Below are 19185 nucleotides of genomic sequence, written 5' to 3' on the forward strand. Positions count from 1 at the left end.
TATACAGTCCAAGAGTACAACTAAATGGACTTCTGTTTCATGGACAAAACTTCTGTGTTTGTTTGCAAAGTTTTATGTGTTATTGTTATTAACATATTAATACGTGGAAATGAAATTTGCACTAAACTGCTTTTTTAAGGCAGCTAACAAATGAATAAAACTCATATTTCAAGGACTCTCCGTGCTCCCAGGCTGCAGGTACGCACGACATTCCTGGGAGACGGATCCAGTCCGGGTTTTAGCAGGATCCGGGGTATGAAGTACAGTATTGTATTCTGACTTGTGTGACAACTGCTGAATGAGTTGCATTAGGAGGAGCAGGCTGAAGCTTAAAAGGGTTTGACACTGTTTTCCGAGCGTTTGTAGAGCTGACTGCTTGGGACAGAGCGCAATACGTAGCTGAACGGCCAAGACCGGGTTCCCCGCGACTGGATTGGGTTGATCTTATTTCTGAGTTTTAAACTGGGAAAGCAGTGGATCCAGCGAGATGTTCAAGAAAAAGTCCTCGAAGAACAGCGTTACGATTACGCAAAAAAAGTGAGTATCAGTACTATGCAATTTTATGCCTTCTTGCTGTAGGAAAGCGCTTCCACGTTAATTGTAGGCAAAAAATAAGATTTATATACAGTATTAATATATATAGTATTCCTCTGTTTGAGAAGAACAAACATAGCTAATGTTCTGTAATGTGAAGTGCTCACTCTCCAATCGATTCTGTGCACTTGTCTGTCTCGACAGAAAGCAGTAATGACAGAAGGAAATTAAAACGTTTTGAGCTGTTTACATATCTTTGAATAGGAAAGATCTTGACACCACAGGTGCTCTGCTCAGTGTGGAGAAGGGTGTGGCAGAGCAGGTAACATGCTATAACAGGTTATTGGACTGCTTTTACGTTGATTAAAGCAACAACCCCCTGCCCCTTTATATGTATACTTGGCAGCTTGGTATTTGAGTTCCAGGATGGAACTGAAGTAGATATAAAATTTTTATTGCGTGTATTTAAGAAGCCGGGGAAAAGCCTGCCCCTTCTGCGGGCTTGAAATAATTACTAACATTACTTCTACTACTGTTTTTATCATCACTGCTAAAGCAACTGTTCATGTAACAGTTGCAGTAGCAATAAAAGAAAAAGAAATACCAGACCACCTGTTGAAAGAATAATTTCAGAAATATATTAATTTAAATACTACAGAATATGGGGAAAGCCAGCATGAGGGAAAGCAGACCAGTATCTATTTCTTTTCTAAATTATTTAATAACATTTTTTGTTCTGTTTTTATTTTGGAATGCAAATCATAATAAACATGATTTATATAAACATGATCTATAGTGTCTCGGGTATAGATTGATGACCACCGTTCTTCAACAGCTTTTATCCACCTCTTTCCAGATCAGGGGAAACCTCACCCTTTATTTGAATAGTGTAAAAACACACCTTCCAGGTCCGGTGGCCCAGTGTTTAGTTTTGCCTTTTACTGAAGACCTTTTAATTCTCATTAAACACAACGAATACTAAAAACAGGCCAAGTTTGAAAAAAAAGTAACTGGTCACTTTCTAATCAATTTCTAGAAGACGTTGCTAAAACAGTGTGTAAATGTCAACTATTTGTAAGAGTTTGCAAAGAGATTCAGGACACACCTTTGATTCAAGAACACAGTGTCATTTACCTGCTGTACGCATACAGTACTGTATAATCATGTTGCATCACTATAAAGATCGAGATTACTGTATAATGGCTGTTTCATCTGATTAGTTTACATTCACTTATCATATAATTGCTAAGTTTGGTATTTATAGATCTGTAGAGATCAGACTATGTGGAACATTTCGTGGAATTTTAACAATGTGAATGTGCTCCACCCTGATGATTGTATTTATTGTACCTGTATTTATGTTTTCATGTATGTGTGGTTGAATGTGGATAATTGTGAAAAATATATCCAACTACCAATTATCTTCCACTGCAGTTGTTTTTGCTGAAATATGAAATTTGTTTTTAAGTGTAGTTCTTTTTTTGTATTGGTGCAGTGCTTCCAAGTAAGGTTTTTATGAAAAAAAACTATTTTCTGTGTTACATTAGCTGTAAAATAGAATTCCCAGTCTCCGTTAACATACATGCGTGTCTAAACTATTCCATTTACTGACTGGGGCGGGTCTGTAATTCAGGATCTGCCGCACTCACCCAGTTGCCATTAGTTAAATGTCAAGATAAAAACTGCTTTTGACTTGGGTCTCCACAGATTATACCTACTAAATAAAATCTGCTGAGCATAAATCTGCTCAGTGACATGCTCATGGCAATTCCTTTATGTGGTACCCTATTGAAAAAGTGCCCATTTCCAGTGCCTTAAAAAAGTATTCTGACTCATTCATAGTTTTCACATTTTGTTACTTAAGTCTCACAACTTCAACTTTCAAAGCATCAATTAATATATGTTATGTACACAATCTATGCCACACATTCAATGCAAAAAAAGAAAAATGGAAAAGTCATGACTGTGCATGTATTCAGACCCTTTAGTGTGTGCAACCTAAATTAATTTAACTAAATTAACTGGACACCCAATTACTTGAGTGACCTCTGTGTGCAATAATGCTGGCAGAGCTTGACTGATCTGGCTTCAGAATGTTCTTGAGTAAGTCAAAGGCCTGACTGAATCCTACTGAGAATCTGTGCAGACTTGAAACCCTTGCTGGGTGACCAGGGTTCCTGCAGCAGAGCTGGTTTCTCTTTCTCTCTTTGCTTTCATGCAGATCTACTGTAGGCTATGGTGACTTTTGCTGCTCTGAGTCTGTTCTTTTAAGTGCTGTTTGAATGAGGGACACCTCAGAGCTGAAATGGAGTCTCCACATGTGGAATTTTGCAAATGCATTTCCCATTGAAGCTTGTAGGGTGTTTGACTGACTTGTTGCCTGGTGACGGAGAGAGGCATTTTTTGCATTCTCCTGTCACAGTGCATATAAAAGTTAAAAGAGCACATATAAGACCTCAGTTCTGTTTTTTCTTGTTCTTCTTGTTTCTTTCATGATTAGACTGAATGTAAACCAGACTAAATGTCATGAAGCTCTTGAAAGTCACAGTATGATACACTGTACATTACAAAGCAGAATACAATGCAGAATGAAATTTCAATTCCACTGGGAAGTCTCCTCTGAAATTGTGGTTCCCTAAAGCATGGTCACTCTCAGCATCTTAGGAATTAAAACTTCTTCTTGTAAATATTGAATAATAACATAAAAAGTCTAACCTCAGTAATCTGTATTCTGAGGTGCTGTACAATAGCTTTCAACTGCCCAGATGAATAAACCTTGTTTCCATAAAATTAAAACCGATAAAAATGAAACAAAGCAATGATACCATGAAGGAATGTAAAAGAAAATTGAAATAAACAGTGGAGAAAACTAAAAAAGCTCTGTAAGGTCTGGAACTTATTAAAAACTTTAAAAAATAGCATCTACCACAGTATTATTAAAACAAGCCACAACTATAATTCTTTTCATTGTTGCATAAGATTTCCAGCTGAGCATCAGAGATATGTACTAGTTTAGAGTTATTGTTATTTAGGAATGAATGTCAATTTTAATCATATAAATTCCATGTGACTCTAAAACGTTTTGAAAAATATGTCAGATTTAATATGTAAGAATATTTTAATGTTTAAAAATGCTACTTCACAACTCTTGGAATGCCAGTTTTGCATAATAGTGGGTGTTCCTTGTTTGCCAGAAACAAACCCTTGGAATTTGCACCAGTACACATGAGCAGGAAAGTGATCATGTAACTTGAATTTTTTATTGCAAAGTTAAATTATCATTTTCTATTATAAAGATGAGATTTTAGGAAAAGGAGGAGACTTTGTGTGAGGTACTTAATTTAGCTATATGCTAACTCAAAGAACAGCATTTTTTTATTTTCAGGTTTGGGAATAACTTAGTACTGTAGGTGGTGTTGACGTATTTACTTAGTTCAGTTCAGATAGTTTTAGTGTGTATCAATTTCACATATCAACTTTAGCAATTTTATGCTGAAATGTGATTTTTTTTACTTTGTAATTTGTAGTGTTGTCTCTTGTCTGAGTGTTGCTCTACTAAGATTACAATGACAGCATTTTGGCCAGTCCACATACCTACATACCTTTTCAGTTTGTACCAAGTTTGGCTGCTTGTAGTTAATATGTACCAGGATTTCATCCTGCCTTTGCTTGAAAGAAACAGTTTATTTAAGACCAGCTTATTGAAAATGCCTCTTAAAGAAACACCAGCTTTATTCTGCAAGTGACAATTGAAAAAAAATGAGGAAAGGTAACTGAAACCGGATAAACCAGTTCATGTTCAGAATCACACCCTCTAATTAAATCATAGAAGTCACCCCCCTTGAAAAAAACCCAGCTTTCCTGAGTTAAAAGCTGTTGCACCAGCCCTTCAGGACCTATTTGATCTGAAGCAAACCCTTCACAGCAGTATCTTTGTATATTCAAGTGCTACACTTGAAAATGGTGAAATGTGTGAATGTTTCAGTGAGGAAGAATATTTATTCTATATGAATACATATTAAAACAATAGTGAAACAAAGACCAATGCCTTTGTATGAGTTTTAGGTTTCTGGTATTTTTGTTAAGGCAGTAAAAATAAAACTTTACTTTTCTTAAAAAATGTTTTACCTGAGAAATCACTGATGTGTGGCTGTTTTTTTAAAGGAATGCATCCTGTATTTTTTTCCTATTCATTATGTTTAATTTATTTATTGTAATTTGCACTGCTAAACATCTCGTGATTCATCTACCATAATATAGTGAAAGCAGGTCTGCAGTAATTTTAACATTTTAAGAAATTATAGTGTGGGTCACATCACATGAAATGAAAGCAATTAGAAGTCAAACTAATGAGTCGTCCTAAACAAACGGTTCTGTCTTTCAGCTCATGCCCAGTCTTGTGTGCAATTCAAAAACAGTAAAAGTGACCTCGGCAAAAATCAACTCGGATATACAGTACGAGTTACACGATTCATAGACACCTGTTTCACAGTATCATGCTTTAAGCACACATTTAATCCTTGCTTCCTTACACTGCAGTTTTTACACATATACACTTTATATACATTATTTGAAAGAAATGTATATTTTGTGCAGTGTAAACTTTAGAACGTAAATGCAATTGTGGGCTCATTCATGTAACGTGTACTTATGATTCAAAATACTCAGAGCAAACAGAGTCTATGTGAAGAGTTAATATTTGTAATATAACCATTGAAACTGCACTCATTGAAATGTGATTTTTTGTGTGTGTTGTGTACAGCTAAAAATGTAAGTATACTAATTTATAAGAAGAAAAAAATTCACTGAAGGCATTTTTACAATGCAGTCTGTTACCTGAAATATATGGAAAAGTGGTCCGACTGAGTTACAGAAATATGCAGATGATTGGCTTTTCTCCAGACACGCACACACTGATCAGATATATTTCAGGTAGAGAAGCTGTGTACTGGTGGATGACGGATGGTTTTTGATTTTTTTAGCTTTGCTGGTAGTCTGTCAATCCTGTCTTTTTAAAATGAGCAGCACCTGCTGCACAATCCCCTTTCTGTTCTCTGGCCACTTATTTTTCACTTTATTGCAAAAAACTATTTCAAATTTAAAAAAATCTGACACTGTCCTAGGCACTTGTTTACTCCACAAAAAAACGAAACCTTCTTTCGTGAAAATGGGTGAAAACAATAACTATCATTAAGAAATATCACTAATGTTTTTCTAAATACCTGTAAATATTTTTCGGACTGTCAATTCAGATTACCAACTGCAAGCTGCATGCTTAGCGCACATGACCATCTTCCCTCCCAAGTAGGAGCTGATATTTTTGTCTGAACCAATGAGTCACCACCCCAGGCTTGTTCACGTTCTGGTGTTTTGAAAATACTTGTGTTTGATGCATTTCCAAAGGCGCTCTGTTGCTGTTGTGTAAGATGGGGATTATACCTTACAGACCTGCTTTGTTCCCGTTAGTAAAGACATTATACTGAACATTGAATCATCACTGAAACGTGGTTTAATCTTTTTTTGTAAACAGAGTACAAAACACGGAGCTGACAGCACTGATTGAGAAGCTACAGAAAAATGCTGACAAGGTGGAGAGAAACATCATTGATACGGAGCAAAATCTGATGAAAGTACGTACAGTATTTTATGTCAATTACTGCTGAAACTATCAGAGGCTTATAAGAGAAACTATTTATAATGAAAACATATTAAGGGGGGTAATATTATAAACTATACTTCACATATTATATCAAAGTTCTTCAATGTTCAATGAGGCAGTATGGGTGCTTTTACATATACAGGCTATAGTATGCATGTATATACAGTATCAAGATTAACATTTATCTAGGGCTTCATTCATAATCAGTAAGAATGCACATAACTAATCTTTGAAATTGGCCTCATGTGCAGGATGTAAGTAAAATTAATGAAGGAAAGCCCCCTCTGTACCAAGATGACACCAACAAGAAGATCCTCAATTCGCTGGAGCTGCTCGACAGCCTTGACCAGGACTCTGTAAGCGCTGTTCGTCTCAAACATCCACAGGCCGAAATGATCGAGCAAGAGTGAGTACGCTTTCCTGACTGTTGCCCTAAAGTGAAAACAACATTCTGGTTTTTAAAATGTTAATTTTTTTATGATTCTAGATCAAGTGTGGTTGTAAGAAGTCCTAGGTTTTCATCTAGTAGCTTCTGCTTTATTTCAGCATCAAGCAGCTCAGAGAAAGAGTGAGAAAACTGCGCGTCGACCACAACCGGATTTACAGCCTGAAACGGCCCGAAAGCCTGCCGAACATGGACTGGGGAAACATGATCGAAGAGAAGCAGGTAGGAGGGACTTCTGCCTTCTTACGATCAGAAATTTGAACCTCAACCAAATTGTTTATTCAAGATCAAAGCTAAATTTGATTATTTTAACCAAACCTTATTTTGTCATCCCTGTGTTCCAGAATGTTTAGCTCTTAAAAAACAACGTTCAAAGGAACAATTTGTCAACCATCTGTGATGTTTCAACAATCTTCATTTAGACTGAACATCAAAATAAGCTTACCTCTCTGTGCATTTCTGTTATAAAAATAAATTGTACAGATTATGGATCTTGACTAAATGTTTTTGGCATTATGTTGAATTGCTCTTTAATAGCTGGATTGACTTGACTCTTCCCTGTGCACTAACTCACCTTTAATGAAAGAGCTGAATGGCGCCGGTGCCGAGATAATTTAACCAGCTGAATGTCAAGCCTCATGGGGTCAATAAATCATGACTCAGAAAGGGACCAAGCTTCGTGTACAAAGACAGCCACACCGTTGTGCCAGTGGTATGCTGGGGTCTCGAGTCTGTGCTCTGTCATTCACCATCAGGGCTGCCGAATCTGACATTTCTAACTTGATAGGGTGCAAAATATTAGAGCCCAGTCAATGACAGGGCTTCAGCTTTTTTACACGGAGAAGACCACGAATGGCTCCTGGTACAAAGCACACATCACAGACGCGTGAAACAGCCTGCCTGGGCCTTCCACAGAGGACCCACGAGCAGCCCCAAGGCTAATACATTGACGCAATGAGTATACCTTCGGCACGGGTTTTAAAGTACAATCCCAGGGCACCTGCTAGCTTATCCCAGTGTTTTCCGGATACCTTTTTTGTAATTTGTCATCATTACATGTGATTAGCTTCTGGAGCTCAGTATACTTAGTTGTTCTGGATAAATGCATCTATTAAGCAAATACAAGCCCTGTATAGATGCAAACAATTATTGCTGTTGTCATTTAGTAAATTGATTCTTTTTGAAGAAAATGGTTGATAAGTTGATAAAATTGATAAGTCATAAGCTTAACAGATTATAGATTCTCCTCAGTGATACATCTATTGGCACAATCTTCTGAGAATACAGAGCAGTTGAATGTGTAAGCATGAAAATTCAAACATTTAAAGCTAGTGTTTAAATCATTTCTCTGCGTTTTTTTTTCTTAGGCAAGTCTCAACAGCAAGAGCTTTGGCAGTGACCTGCCCACGGTTGACAATCAAGTGGAAGAACACAACATTTTCCACAGTGAAATCGAGGCCATAGGCCCTCATATAACTGACAATGAAGACAAGGTGAGCACAAGCCTTCTCTTGGGCAAAGCACACACTACAGTACTGGAATAAAAATGCCTGTCCTATTTAACCATAGGAAGAATATAAGAAGCCTGTCTAAAGTTTAATTTGTTTAAGGACTTTAATGTCGCTTAACAAGCATATAAACGTTATCACATACACTGCTAGAGTAAATAACTGGAATTGTGGTTTGTAACAGCATACACATTTTTCATGATGGTAATGTTCTCTTTATATTCTCATGTTTGTTGCAGACGTACGTCAGCAGCCTTCAGGTGAAATACAACAAACTCCTGGTAAGTAATGCGTGTCTTGGAAGGACCTCCACACTGTTTTAATATCTACAGCTCAAACTGGGTTGTGTGTAACCTATATCCATCCTCTAGGTGAGACAGATCAGGAAAGTTGAGACGAAAAATCCGACCAATTGGAATTTGTGGGTGAAAAACTATGCTCATGCAAAACGTTTACAAATTTATACAAACTCACACAGCTCCTTAGACAAGCAGGAGACCAGCATCTGCTCTCCTACACCGAAAGCTGTAGGAGAGGAGAACAACTCTTTGTCGCGTCTGTGCCCAGAGTGCGTCTGCGGAGCGCCAGCGGGACCTGCACACCCTGAGGGATTACATGCAGCGCTGCACCAACGAGCTGTACTGGATGGACCAGCAGGCGGAGGAGCGCCTCAACTACGACTGGAGCGAGGCCAACCTGGATTACCCCTCCCGGCAGAAACAATACGAGGCAAGATACGAGGCATTTCTGACATACCTGCTCTGCCTTTTAAAATACTGATCCCTTTCATTCAAACAAAACCATTGCATCACTTTAGTGTTTTATATCTTGGAAGGTATGGCCTTCAAAGCTCTCGGCTACCGGCTGTGGTGTGCTGTTAAGGTTCTGTACATGCTGTTTGGCTTTCAGTGCCACTGAAGGGCGACTTTTTGCCGAGCTGGAGATGCACCCTCCCACTACCCGATATAAAAATCGGGGCACAGCCGCAATTTCACTTTTCCGTCTTTGCTTTCTCACACGTATTTGCCAACTGGGGCCGTCGATGGTTCCCCGTGCGCCAAAAGCGACGCACGCACACAGTGACGAGAACATTATGGTCAATCAAGATGAACTCGAAAATGTGTATTTAATGTTCACCTACATTTCTTTTCTTATAGAACTTTATCAGCAAAAGTCTGGAGGCCAAAGAGGCCACTGTTGCCACGCTGCATGAAGATGGTGAAAAACTTTTGGCTTCGGGTCATCCCGGAAGTAATGCGATAGAGGTGAATTACATTTACTGCATAGCCACGGCAGGCTGAACGAAGCCTTTGAATAGGATTCTGTGTGACAGGGGTCTCTGGGTAGACTCCACTATCAGTCCCATGTGGTACTGACTGCATTCCCACCTTTCAGGCACACATGGAAGCAGTGCATGCAGACTGGAAGGAGTACCTCAACTTGCTTATCTGTGAGGAAAACCATCTCAAACACATGGAAGAGTATCACAAAGTGAGTGATTATGAAACTGTTCCAGCTATAAAAATATTTGCTATATTATCACCCTTTTTTATGTGAACCTGCTGTATTTCAATTCATAGAACGGAATGTCTGACTTTCATCTCTAAAATATGGAAATTGCGTGTTAAATTCACAGTAACAGACCTGTGCATTTTCACAGCCTGAACTCTTTCTTAATTCAGATTTTCTTCCTTCAGCACATTTGAAGAGAAGCTGACAACTGTAATTTCAACAAGTCTTGTCATGTGCGTTTTGCCTAAAGGAGAATAAACCTCTCACCCCAGGTTCACAATAAATATGGGTGGTTAGCCAAGTTCAAAATGCTGTGTATTAAAATTCATTGCACACAATTTCAACAGCCATAATTTCATTTTTACACTTCCACGTGTGCATTTATCTGTTCTCTCACTTTAGATGTTAATTAGGAGTTTCTTTGTCCCTATACTTTTTTTAGATGTGCACCTTAGAACTTTTACTACTACTTTCAGACAATCAAAAACTGCAATGAAAAAGCTTTGCTATCATCCTGGATTTGTTCTGAAGACATGCTTTTGCTTTCTAAATGCAGTAAAAGGTTTGGAAGGAGACCTGACACACTGTATTCAGATGGCGGCATTGTTTCTCTTCTCAGTATCATAAAGAGGCGAGAGACACCCAGGACTTGATGAAGAGACTAGACACTGAACTGAACCAAAAATACAGCCCCGAGTTTAAAGATGTGTACCAGACCGAGGCCCTGATTTGTGATCTCGATGTAAGTGAAAGTCTTTTAAGCGTCAAGCCAAAATAAAGAAATTGCTGCTGCTCTGAGTCTCTCAGAATAGTGAACAGGAAGTTTTGACCTGCGAGCCGGCGTTGAGCGTGCTGGATAATTGCTGCCTTTGGCCCCGGCAGGACCAGCTGAAGGCACTGGATCGTTTCGATGAGAAGGTGAGAGCCCTGCAGAAGCGCAGCCAGCAGGTGCTTCCCCTGAAATACCGCAGAGAGACTCCAGCCAAAGCCCTCCCTGTGGAAGCCCTCTGCGAGTACGAGCTCAACGAGGTAACAACATCCATCCCTCTGGATACCGCCTGTCCAGGGCACTCTCTTTCTACATTGACTTTATTTTTGATTTCGTCTTTCAGAACATGAAGGAATTTTCAGGAGCTCGCCAGTGTACATTTTATGTTTTTACTGCCAATGTAATTCAACATTTGGGTGATTTAAATTTAAAAATAAATATAAATTATACCTTCAGGCACAACATTGTCAGGGAACCGATGGGTAGAAGGGGAGGATCCTTATGCGTAGCCGTGAATCCTGCTGAATGTGGAGTAGCACAGGGACAACCCCAAACACATAATCCAGGGGCTTGGTCGATTGGAGAAGCAATGAGTAACCAATAACCAGGGAAATCCGAGAAAGACAATCCAAAAAAACATTCAAAGAGCATGACCAAAAAGGCAGGAGCAAAGATTAGGACCCAGGAGATCAGTCAAAAGGGTTGAAACACACACAAGAGAATACTACAGGAGGCTTCTCAATAGTGAGCCTGGGTTGGTGTGTGAGGGAGCTTTTCATACTGCAGGGAAAGGGACGTGGTTGGATAATTGTCCAGGAGTGAGAATCTGTGGAATCTGGTGCATGTGGGAATGTGACAGGCTCAATTAGGAATGAGACTGTGAAACAGTGGGTTTGGGAATGTTATGGCGTTTACGAGGGAGAGTGTGGGGCGTTGACAAACATGGGTTCACCTCATATGCATTTCATGTTTTTCGTCCCTTTGTTCAATTTGTAAGATACACAAAGTTTTCATATTTCTTCTGCAACAGGGACAGATCACCCGTGGGGAGAAATACACACTCCTGAAGAACAGTGGGACCCAATGGGAGGTCAAAGACTCCACTGGGCACAAAATAACTGCCCCTGCTGTGTGCTTCATGATTCCCCCTACTGACCCTGAGGCCACTGGAATTGCTGAAAAGTAAGAATCTTACCACGAACCGACCTGAAAATGGATAGTCTGAAAAACTGAAAATTTCAGAGTCTTGAAAACTGATTGGCACCTCTTTTTGTGTTTAGCCTCGCTAACCAGCAAAAAGCCCTCAAGCAAAAGGTTTCCAGCAGCAAAGGTATACTTATGAAACGCTTCGAGGAGCTCAAGAAGGAAAACGTGGGTGCAAGTGGTATGTATATACAGTACAATTCTGTGCTAATAGTGATACTCTTAATACATCTGTCTGCCTTGTCTTACGTTTCTTTTGTGACATAACACACTTGTACATCTCTTCTTGAAATTTTAGCGTAGGATGTTTTTTGTTGTAGGCATTTCTCCACTAGTTGTTTTTCTGGATTTGATAAGATGACTGAATTGTTACTTGTGTTCCTCCCTGAACTGTCCTCGGTACACAACTTTATGTATCCCACTCCTATGGCATCTCCCAGGATGACTGCATTCTCAGAAACAACGTAGTGTCTGTGCAGTCGCCCGTGTGCAGCATGAAGAGGTCCCCTACTTGTTCTAACCCTCTGCCCCAATATGCCCTGAATTCCAGACAAGCAGGAGCAGCAGTGCCGCCAGCTAATGGCCGGGTTGGACAAAGTGATCAGTGACCTTGACAAGCAGGAGAAGAGTGTCTACTCTCGTCTCCGTCCGCCCCTGGAGCAGAACCGCCCTGTTCAGGACAGTGCAGAACGGCAGCAAGGCCTGAAGGTAGGTTAGAAAGCAGAATATCGAACTGCTGGGATTCCTGGTGACACTCAGTTTCACATTTACCAGAAAGGATTCAGTACTCTCATATCAACATTTTCAAAGATGTGCATATGGAAGTACGCTATTACGCAGAGATTAAAACTAATGATGTTATTGTAGACTTCACAATAGTCAGCTGTGAATGCTCCATCTAACCGAGTGCTGATTTCTTTTTTTGTAGGACATAGGAGTCGCTGTTCAACGTATTGAGCCGGAGAAGTCCTCGAAGGTACTAGAAGCAGAGAAATTCCTCGCCTCCAAACCGAAGTGTGCCAGCACCTCACAGCTGTACGGCAAGATGGACGAGGCCAACAACAAATACGACAAAGTCAGCCTTCTGCTCAAGTGTGCGGAGGACAAGTACGTCGCCGCTTTTCTGTTTCAACGTTTAGCAAAGTCATCATGGCTCATCCAGTGAAAGAAAGTGAATCGAATAAGTTACATTCTGTGTTTTGTAGACTTCAAAACTCAAACCGGCTCGAGAATTCTCTTCAGAATGGGAAGAGTTTGCTGTCCACCTATGAGAATAAACTGGCCAGAGAGGACGTTGCTCCCCCAGACTTGAGCTCCCTTGAAAGAAGTCAACAAGACTTGGCTGTAAGTTATGTTTTATTATCCATGCAATGAGAGGCATGTTTATGTACGGTGGACCCAGAACCACCCTCACCATGGGATCCCCTCATGCGTTGGAAGTTGTTGCATGAAACGTGGTTTTTAGTTATCGTTTGTGTTGTGTTTAAAGGCAGTATTAATGGTGCTATTTATATTTGTGTCATGTGTAATGTCTAAAATAATAATAATAAATAAATATTTGAATAAGAAAATAATAAATAGTCTGCTGCGCACATAACTTTGCTGACGTGGGTTTCCTGTTCCAAGGTGATGTCCTCTGAGCTGAGATCGAAGAGATCTGCGATTACCGAAGCAGAGGTGAATCTGAAAGCTGCCAAGAGCAGCTGTGAGAACTTGTCCAACAAGCTGCAAGAGCACTGCCCCGACATCGAGCGACAGGAGTCCGAGGTCCGCAAGCTCAGCAAGCGCTACGACAACCTTAACAGGCAAATCGACACCAGGTACGGCTCTCCTCTTCATCCATGGGCTTCCTCAGCGTGAAACATGAGACTGATTGCGTTTCAGATTGAAATTTCATTTACACAGCAGATTTTCCATATCATTTTTACATCAAAAAGAATCGGATTACTCACAGGACTACAGTATAGTGCACCAATGCACGTATTTAATTTTGATGTTTATTTTTTGGTTTGGAGTTTATGTTATTCTTATTCTCATGGTAACATTCTTATCCACCGGCTTCTTTTATAGGTCACAGAATCTACAAAAAGCCAAGGCATCATACAACAGCTATCGGACTGATTACGAAAGCCTCAACAGCTGGCTGGCCAGGGTACCAAACTATGAACCCAGGGAACATGATGACATTAGACAAATTGACGCTAAACTGAAGAACCAAAGGGTAAGTATCTAGGATTTAATAAGGAATTTGACTATTGAATAACTGTTTTATGTTTCGTACCACCCTGTAGTAATAGTTCAGGGGTGCTGTCTATGTGGAGTCTGTGTGTTCCCCTTTTTTGGTGTGGGTTTCCTCCTGAAGTCCAGAGACATACTGGTAGGTTAATTGGCTACTGGAAAACCTGGGCCTTGTGTGAGTGTGTCTGGACTGGCTGTACATCCAGAGTGTATCCTGCCTTGTGCCTCTTACTGGCTGGGGTAGTCCCCCACAGCCCTGTACTGGATAAGGCAGCTGGTAACCTTTTGAAACTTACTAATATGATGATTGTAGGTGACTAGATAGTGTTTCAGTAGCTTGATAGAGAATCATGCAATAGAGTAAAGTCCAGGGCTCTCTTCCCCAGTCAGCCCCCAGTTTGCCCTCCTGGCCAGCCTGGCAAATGGTTGGCCATTTGTTTTCTGTACCATACATCAGATTTATATTTTCAACCTAATTACATTTTTAAATGGAAAAATGTGGTTCTAAGTCTTGTGTGGGTATATGTTGAATTCCGGACAGTACTAAAATATTGTTTTTTTTGTTTTCCAGAACCTACTTTCTGAGATTGCAAGAAAGGAGTCAGAACTGAACAACATGTCCAAAAATGCTCAACAGTATCAGCAAGCTGTTAAGGTGAGATATGTGTTTACAAGTATCATTACCAAAGGAGGATCTTGCACAATTAAGCAGTCAGCAGCTGTGTGCCTGTTTACATACTAATTTTCCAAATGTATGCTATTTATTAAATGTAGAATGATACTGAATGGGTGTTAAGAAAGTGCTCTAGATGATTATTTCAATGCCCTGTTTTTATCTTCTTCATTTGCAGGACTATGAAACTGAAGCTGAGAAATTTAAGTCTATTCTTGACCTTGAAGATGGCCTCGTCCCGCAGGCTTACAAACGAACAAGGCTTGAGTCCCCAGCCCTTAAAGTCAAAAATGAGGTGATAAGACTTTTCTCAATAGAGGATGAGCAATAAAAGACAAATAGATCAGTTTTTAGAAAATACATGTATATATTTCAATAAAAATTTCATTTATATGGATTTTTTGTTTTTATAGTGTAAAATGTAATGAGCTGAGTGGGGCATTTAAATGCAAATTACTGTTACAATTATTTAAGTGCAGTTAAAACAAGAGTGTCCTGCCATGGATTTTTGTTTCTACAGGAATCTGCCATGGAAAGTAAATTCACTGAAGTCAGTGCTGTGAACAAGCAAAGACTGCAAAATCTGGAGTATGCCCAAAGTCTTCTGAATCAGGTAAATGAAAAAGCAGCGGGCCATCGCGAACTGATTAAGAAGGCCTATATACAGTTTGAAACAGTATATAATGTAAACATGCCTTAGTTTTTCTTATTCATTTTCTTGACGGAAGAGATTTTTTTCCAATACAGAGGGTACAAAGATGATAAAAGGAATTGTATACATTTCAAATAGCATGAAGGGTATAAATTATAGTTTCATAAATTATTGGTCAGATTATTCATGTTTGTGTATAGTGATATACTAGATTGTAGCCTGCAAACTTTGAAACGGTAAAGATAGACAACATTTGGTCGATGTTCTACCAAAAAAATAAACTCTCATGAAACTTTGTTCTAGCAACCAGAGGTTCCTGTCCTGCAGCAGCATGTCCAGTCTCAGAAATCAGCGGTATCTGGAGAGGAACCTTGGAGGATAAAGAAACAGCTTGAGGACGAGATTCAGAGGAGAGAACAGCTGGAAAAAGAGATCCAATCCATCCAGAGTGATATTTATGTGCTGGAGGCCCAAAAACCACAAGACACAATTGTAAAGAAGGAGCTGATCAAGAAAGTTCCCGATCCACAGCTGGACGAGGAGCTCCACAAAGTGCAACAAAAACTCTCGGAGGAACAGAGAATCAGCCAGGTCCTGGAGAATGAACTGGAGCTACTCCGTATCAAGCTGCGCGGGTTCGAAACAGAGAAGCGCGAAGGTGCACAGCAATACATGGTGAAGGAGGTTCTCCGCATCGAAAAGGACAGAGACCAAGAGGAGGAGGTGAGAAAACTGAAGGAAGAGCTAGAAGAACTCCGAAGACAGAAGACAATCAAGGAGACCGAAATCACACAGCTGCGGAAACAATTCGTCTTTCTGACCGAGGAGAAGTCCAAAGAGCAAGAGAAAATTACGGAAGAGGAAGTAATTAAAATTCAGAATGACCCCCAGCTTGAGAGTGAGTACAGGATATTACTAGAAAGTAAACAAAAAGAAATAGATTCAAGAAAGCAGCTTGAAGATGAGCTTCAATTTCTGCAGGCTAAACTCAAGAAACTGGAGAAAGAGAAGGCCATGGCTGAGGAAAAGATCTCGATCAAAGAAGTTCTGAAGGTAGAAAAAGACATTGCTTTCGAAAGAGAGGTGGAAAACCTCCGGCGTCAATATGAAGACGAGAAAGCCAAAAACAGGTCTTCTCAAAGGGAGCAAGCAGATCTCCTGAGGAAGATCGCCAGTCTTGAGGAAGACAAATCAAAAGTTATCATTCAGGAAAAAATGCGAGAGATTGTGAGACCCGATCCAAAGGCTGAGAATGAAGTGTCTAACCTTCGCCTTGAACTGGTTGAGCACCAGAGGAGATACAGAGATGCGGAGCAACAGCTGAAAGCTCTCCAGGATGAACTGCAAATGCTCAGGAACAGAGGCCCGCAGGTCGAATACAAGGAAATCATCAAAGAAGTCATCAAGTACAAGATGGATCCAGACACTGAGAGGGAGCTAGAAAAACTGAGGAATGAAATTGTTGACAAAACACACCAAAATGAAAAGTCCAAAGTGGAAATTCAACAGCTGAAGGAGGAAATCCAGAGGTGGAAGGATACTAAGCCCCAGGTGCAGATAAAAGAGGTTTTCAATGAGGTTCTTCAGTACCGCGAAGATCCCAAAACCAAAGAGGAGACGGAAGCCCTTAGGAGAAAACTTGCCGATGAACAAAAGAAGCGTATGGACCTGGAGAGAGAGAAGGCTGCCAATGAAGAAAAGATCCGGTTGAGGAAGATTGACCTTTCTCAAGTGAGGGAGAAGGTGGTGCAGCAAGAGGTAGTGAAAATGGAGGAAGACCGGCATCTTACATCTGAGTGCGAGACATTTTCCAGGAATATCAGCAGTGAGCAAAAGCAGAAGGAGGCCCTGAGAGACGAGCTGTACAAGCTTCAGTGCCAGAAAGCGGATCTGGAGCTTCAGCTGGAAGAGCTTGATCGGGAGCGCAGAGCCCGGCGGGACGCCGAGCTGGAAATCCAGAGACTCAGACTCCGCCTCAGCGAACTGGAAATGAGGGACAAAGAAACCAGGGAAAAGGTCACGGTGAAGCAAAAGGTAGTTCTTCAACAGGATCCCCAGCAAGAAAAGGAGTATTCTCTTCTCAAGCTGCAAGTGGAGGAGGAAAGGCACAAGCGAGTTCTGCTCGAAAAGGAGTTCAACGTCTTGGTACAGCAGCAGCAAACCCTGGAGAGAACAGAAGTGCGGGAGAAAGTGGTGCACTCTGAAAAGGTGCAGGTTGAGAAGGATCCCGAAACACAATTTGAGATCGAGAGGCTCAAGAAAACCTTGGAGGAGGAGTCACAGCGCCGCCGGGAGCTGGAACAGGAGCTTAGTAACCTCAACTCCAGGCTATCTGAAATGGAATTCTCCAACACAAAGTCATCCAAAGAGCTTGACTACATAAGAGATGAAAACAGCAACTTGCAGCAGGAGAATCAGCGACTGCAAAACGAAATTAGGAAGCTGCAGGCAGAAATTGAAATCACCGTCAAAGAAACGAAACACATCACAGAGTCCTCTCCATCGGACAATGGCAGGAATCTTGAACTGAGACTGGCTTCCCTGCAGAAAGAACTTTCCGAGCTGAAGAGCATCACCAATCAAAAAGATCAGGAGATTGAAAAACTGCAAAAGAATTTGTCTACGATGAGAATCAAAAAAGAGCAAAGGGAGAGTCATCTTCGACGTTCTATTGTAGTCATTGACCCAGACACGGGCAAAGAGATGAGACCAGAAGAGGCCTACAAAATGGGTCTCATCGACTGGAAAATGTTCGTCAACCTTCAGAGCCAGGAGTGCGACTGGGAGGAGATCTCTGTCAAAGGCCCAAAAGGAGAGTCGTCGGTTCTCCATGACAGAAAATCGGGAAAGAAATTCTCCATCGATGACGCGTTAAGGAATGGCCTCATTACAAATCGCCAGCTGCAGCAGTACCATAACAAGGAAATAAGTATTCAAGAGTTCGGGATCATGGTGTCTGGCAGAAGCAAGTAATTTTTGTACATTCTGCTTGGACTTGTTGGAAGATTTACCGAATATTATTTTACCTTCGTCTTCACCTAAAAACAAAATCCTAACAACGTCTTCTAATAATAGAGAAGATGAAAACCAAACTCATGTAAAGAAGACATTACCACACCGAATAATGTGTTCAAACAGGCTGTGGTATCATGAAAGGTTTTTATATCGTTCTGACATGGAAAAACAAATGGTTTTAATCTTGTTAAAGCACTGCAAAATGACAACAAAATACACCTGTGTTCTACCTGTATTATGTATTTTGATTAATAAGTGTGATATAGTCTCATATACTCGAATATTTAATGAAATCAGACTTTTATGCTGCATTTACAAAAAGTGTTTTAAAAGATTTAAAAGCAAACAAAATCACAATAGCAGCAGAATCACAGAATGAAATGTAACCGTTTTCCTTTACAGTTTTTGAAAGGTATCGAAAGCACTGAGCTCTGTGATACATAAAAAGCTATTTAAAAAAAAAACACTCAAGTGGGTTTTATTTGCCAAGTTTTGAGAACTTTCTTTCATACATTGTAAAGCTGGGGTTCTGGTTAACACGCTGCAAGTACTTTGGGTTACTTTGGGTAATAAAGAAAAATATTTATGCATGCATTGCTGTTAATGCAACATTACACTGATGCTTATATAATGTACCTTTATTAATACTCTTAATAGCATGTGTGTGTTGAAGGGGGGTTTAAATTGTGTTCAAACATAAATAAACAGTAATAAAACAGTTCTAAGAAGTCCTGCATTCTTCATTTACTGTACTGGGCTTCTGCCAAGTCCTGGTTTACATTTCCCTGGATTCTCTGGACAAGCTCCTCCTCCAATTACAAAATACCACTTTCAAGTTTCAAAAGAAAAGGGAATTTCATTCTAATGATTTGAAATTGCAATAAGCAGTCAATATTTTTTTGCATTTAGACTGCTGAATCCGGTATCTCAAGAGGTTTCATGTAACATACTTCAATTTCTTCATAACACTTGTAATG

General features: G+C 40.1%; 1 protein-coding gene across 1 annotated transcript; it reads left to right on the plus strand.

Annotated features, from left to right (window-relative positions):
• The first annotated feature begins 297 nt into the window (after nucleotides 1–297).
• ppl (periplakin) lies at nucleotides 298–18936 on the plus strand. The gene is made up of 22 exons (XM_006636956.3): nucleotides 298–537; nucleotides 6065–6164; nucleotides 6445–6599; nucleotides 6740–6860; nucleotides 8006–8131; nucleotides 8386–8427; nucleotides 8714–8875; nucleotides 9304–9411; nucleotides 9542–9637; nucleotides 10278–10400; nucleotides 10541–10687; nucleotides 11458–11609; nucleotides 11708–11811; nucleotides 12181–12338; nucleotides 12559–12737; nucleotides 12836–12974; nucleotides 13257–13450; nucleotides 13701–13851; nucleotides 14440–14523; nucleotides 14720–14836; nucleotides 15062–15154; nucleotides 15497–18936. Exons 1-22 carry the CDS (start codon nucleotides 488–490, stop codon nucleotides 18164–18166), a joined length of 5271 nt encoding a protein of 1756 aa, XP_006637019.1. The 5' UTR covers nucleotides 298–487; the 3' UTR covers nucleotides 18167–18936.
• The last annotated feature ends 249 nt before the right edge of the window (nucleotides 18937–19185 follow it).

This window comes from Lepisosteus oculatus, chromosome 19 (assembly GCF_040954835.1).
Source record: "Lepisosteus oculatus isolate fLepOcu1 chromosome 19, fLepOcu1.hap2, whole genome shotgun sequence".
NCBI lineage: Eukaryota > Metazoa > Chordata > Actinopteri > Semionotiformes > Lepisosteidae > Lepisosteus > Lepisosteus oculatus.

Bases quoted from the DNA above. Each gene is read 5' to 3' on its own strand.
- ppl (XM_006636956.3), top strand. From the start codon at position 488: ATGTTCAAGAAAAAGTCCTCGAAGAACAGCGTTACGATTACGCAAAAA. The intron at 9,638-10,277 runs GTGAGTGATTAT...TTCTCTTCTCAG, and splicing joins ACATGGAAGAGTATCACAAA to TATCATAAAGAGGCGAGAGA. The intron at 15,155-15,496 runs GTAAATGAAAAA...ACTTTGTTCTAG, and splicing joins CCCAAAGTCTTCTGAATCAG to CAACCAGAGGTTCCTGTCCT.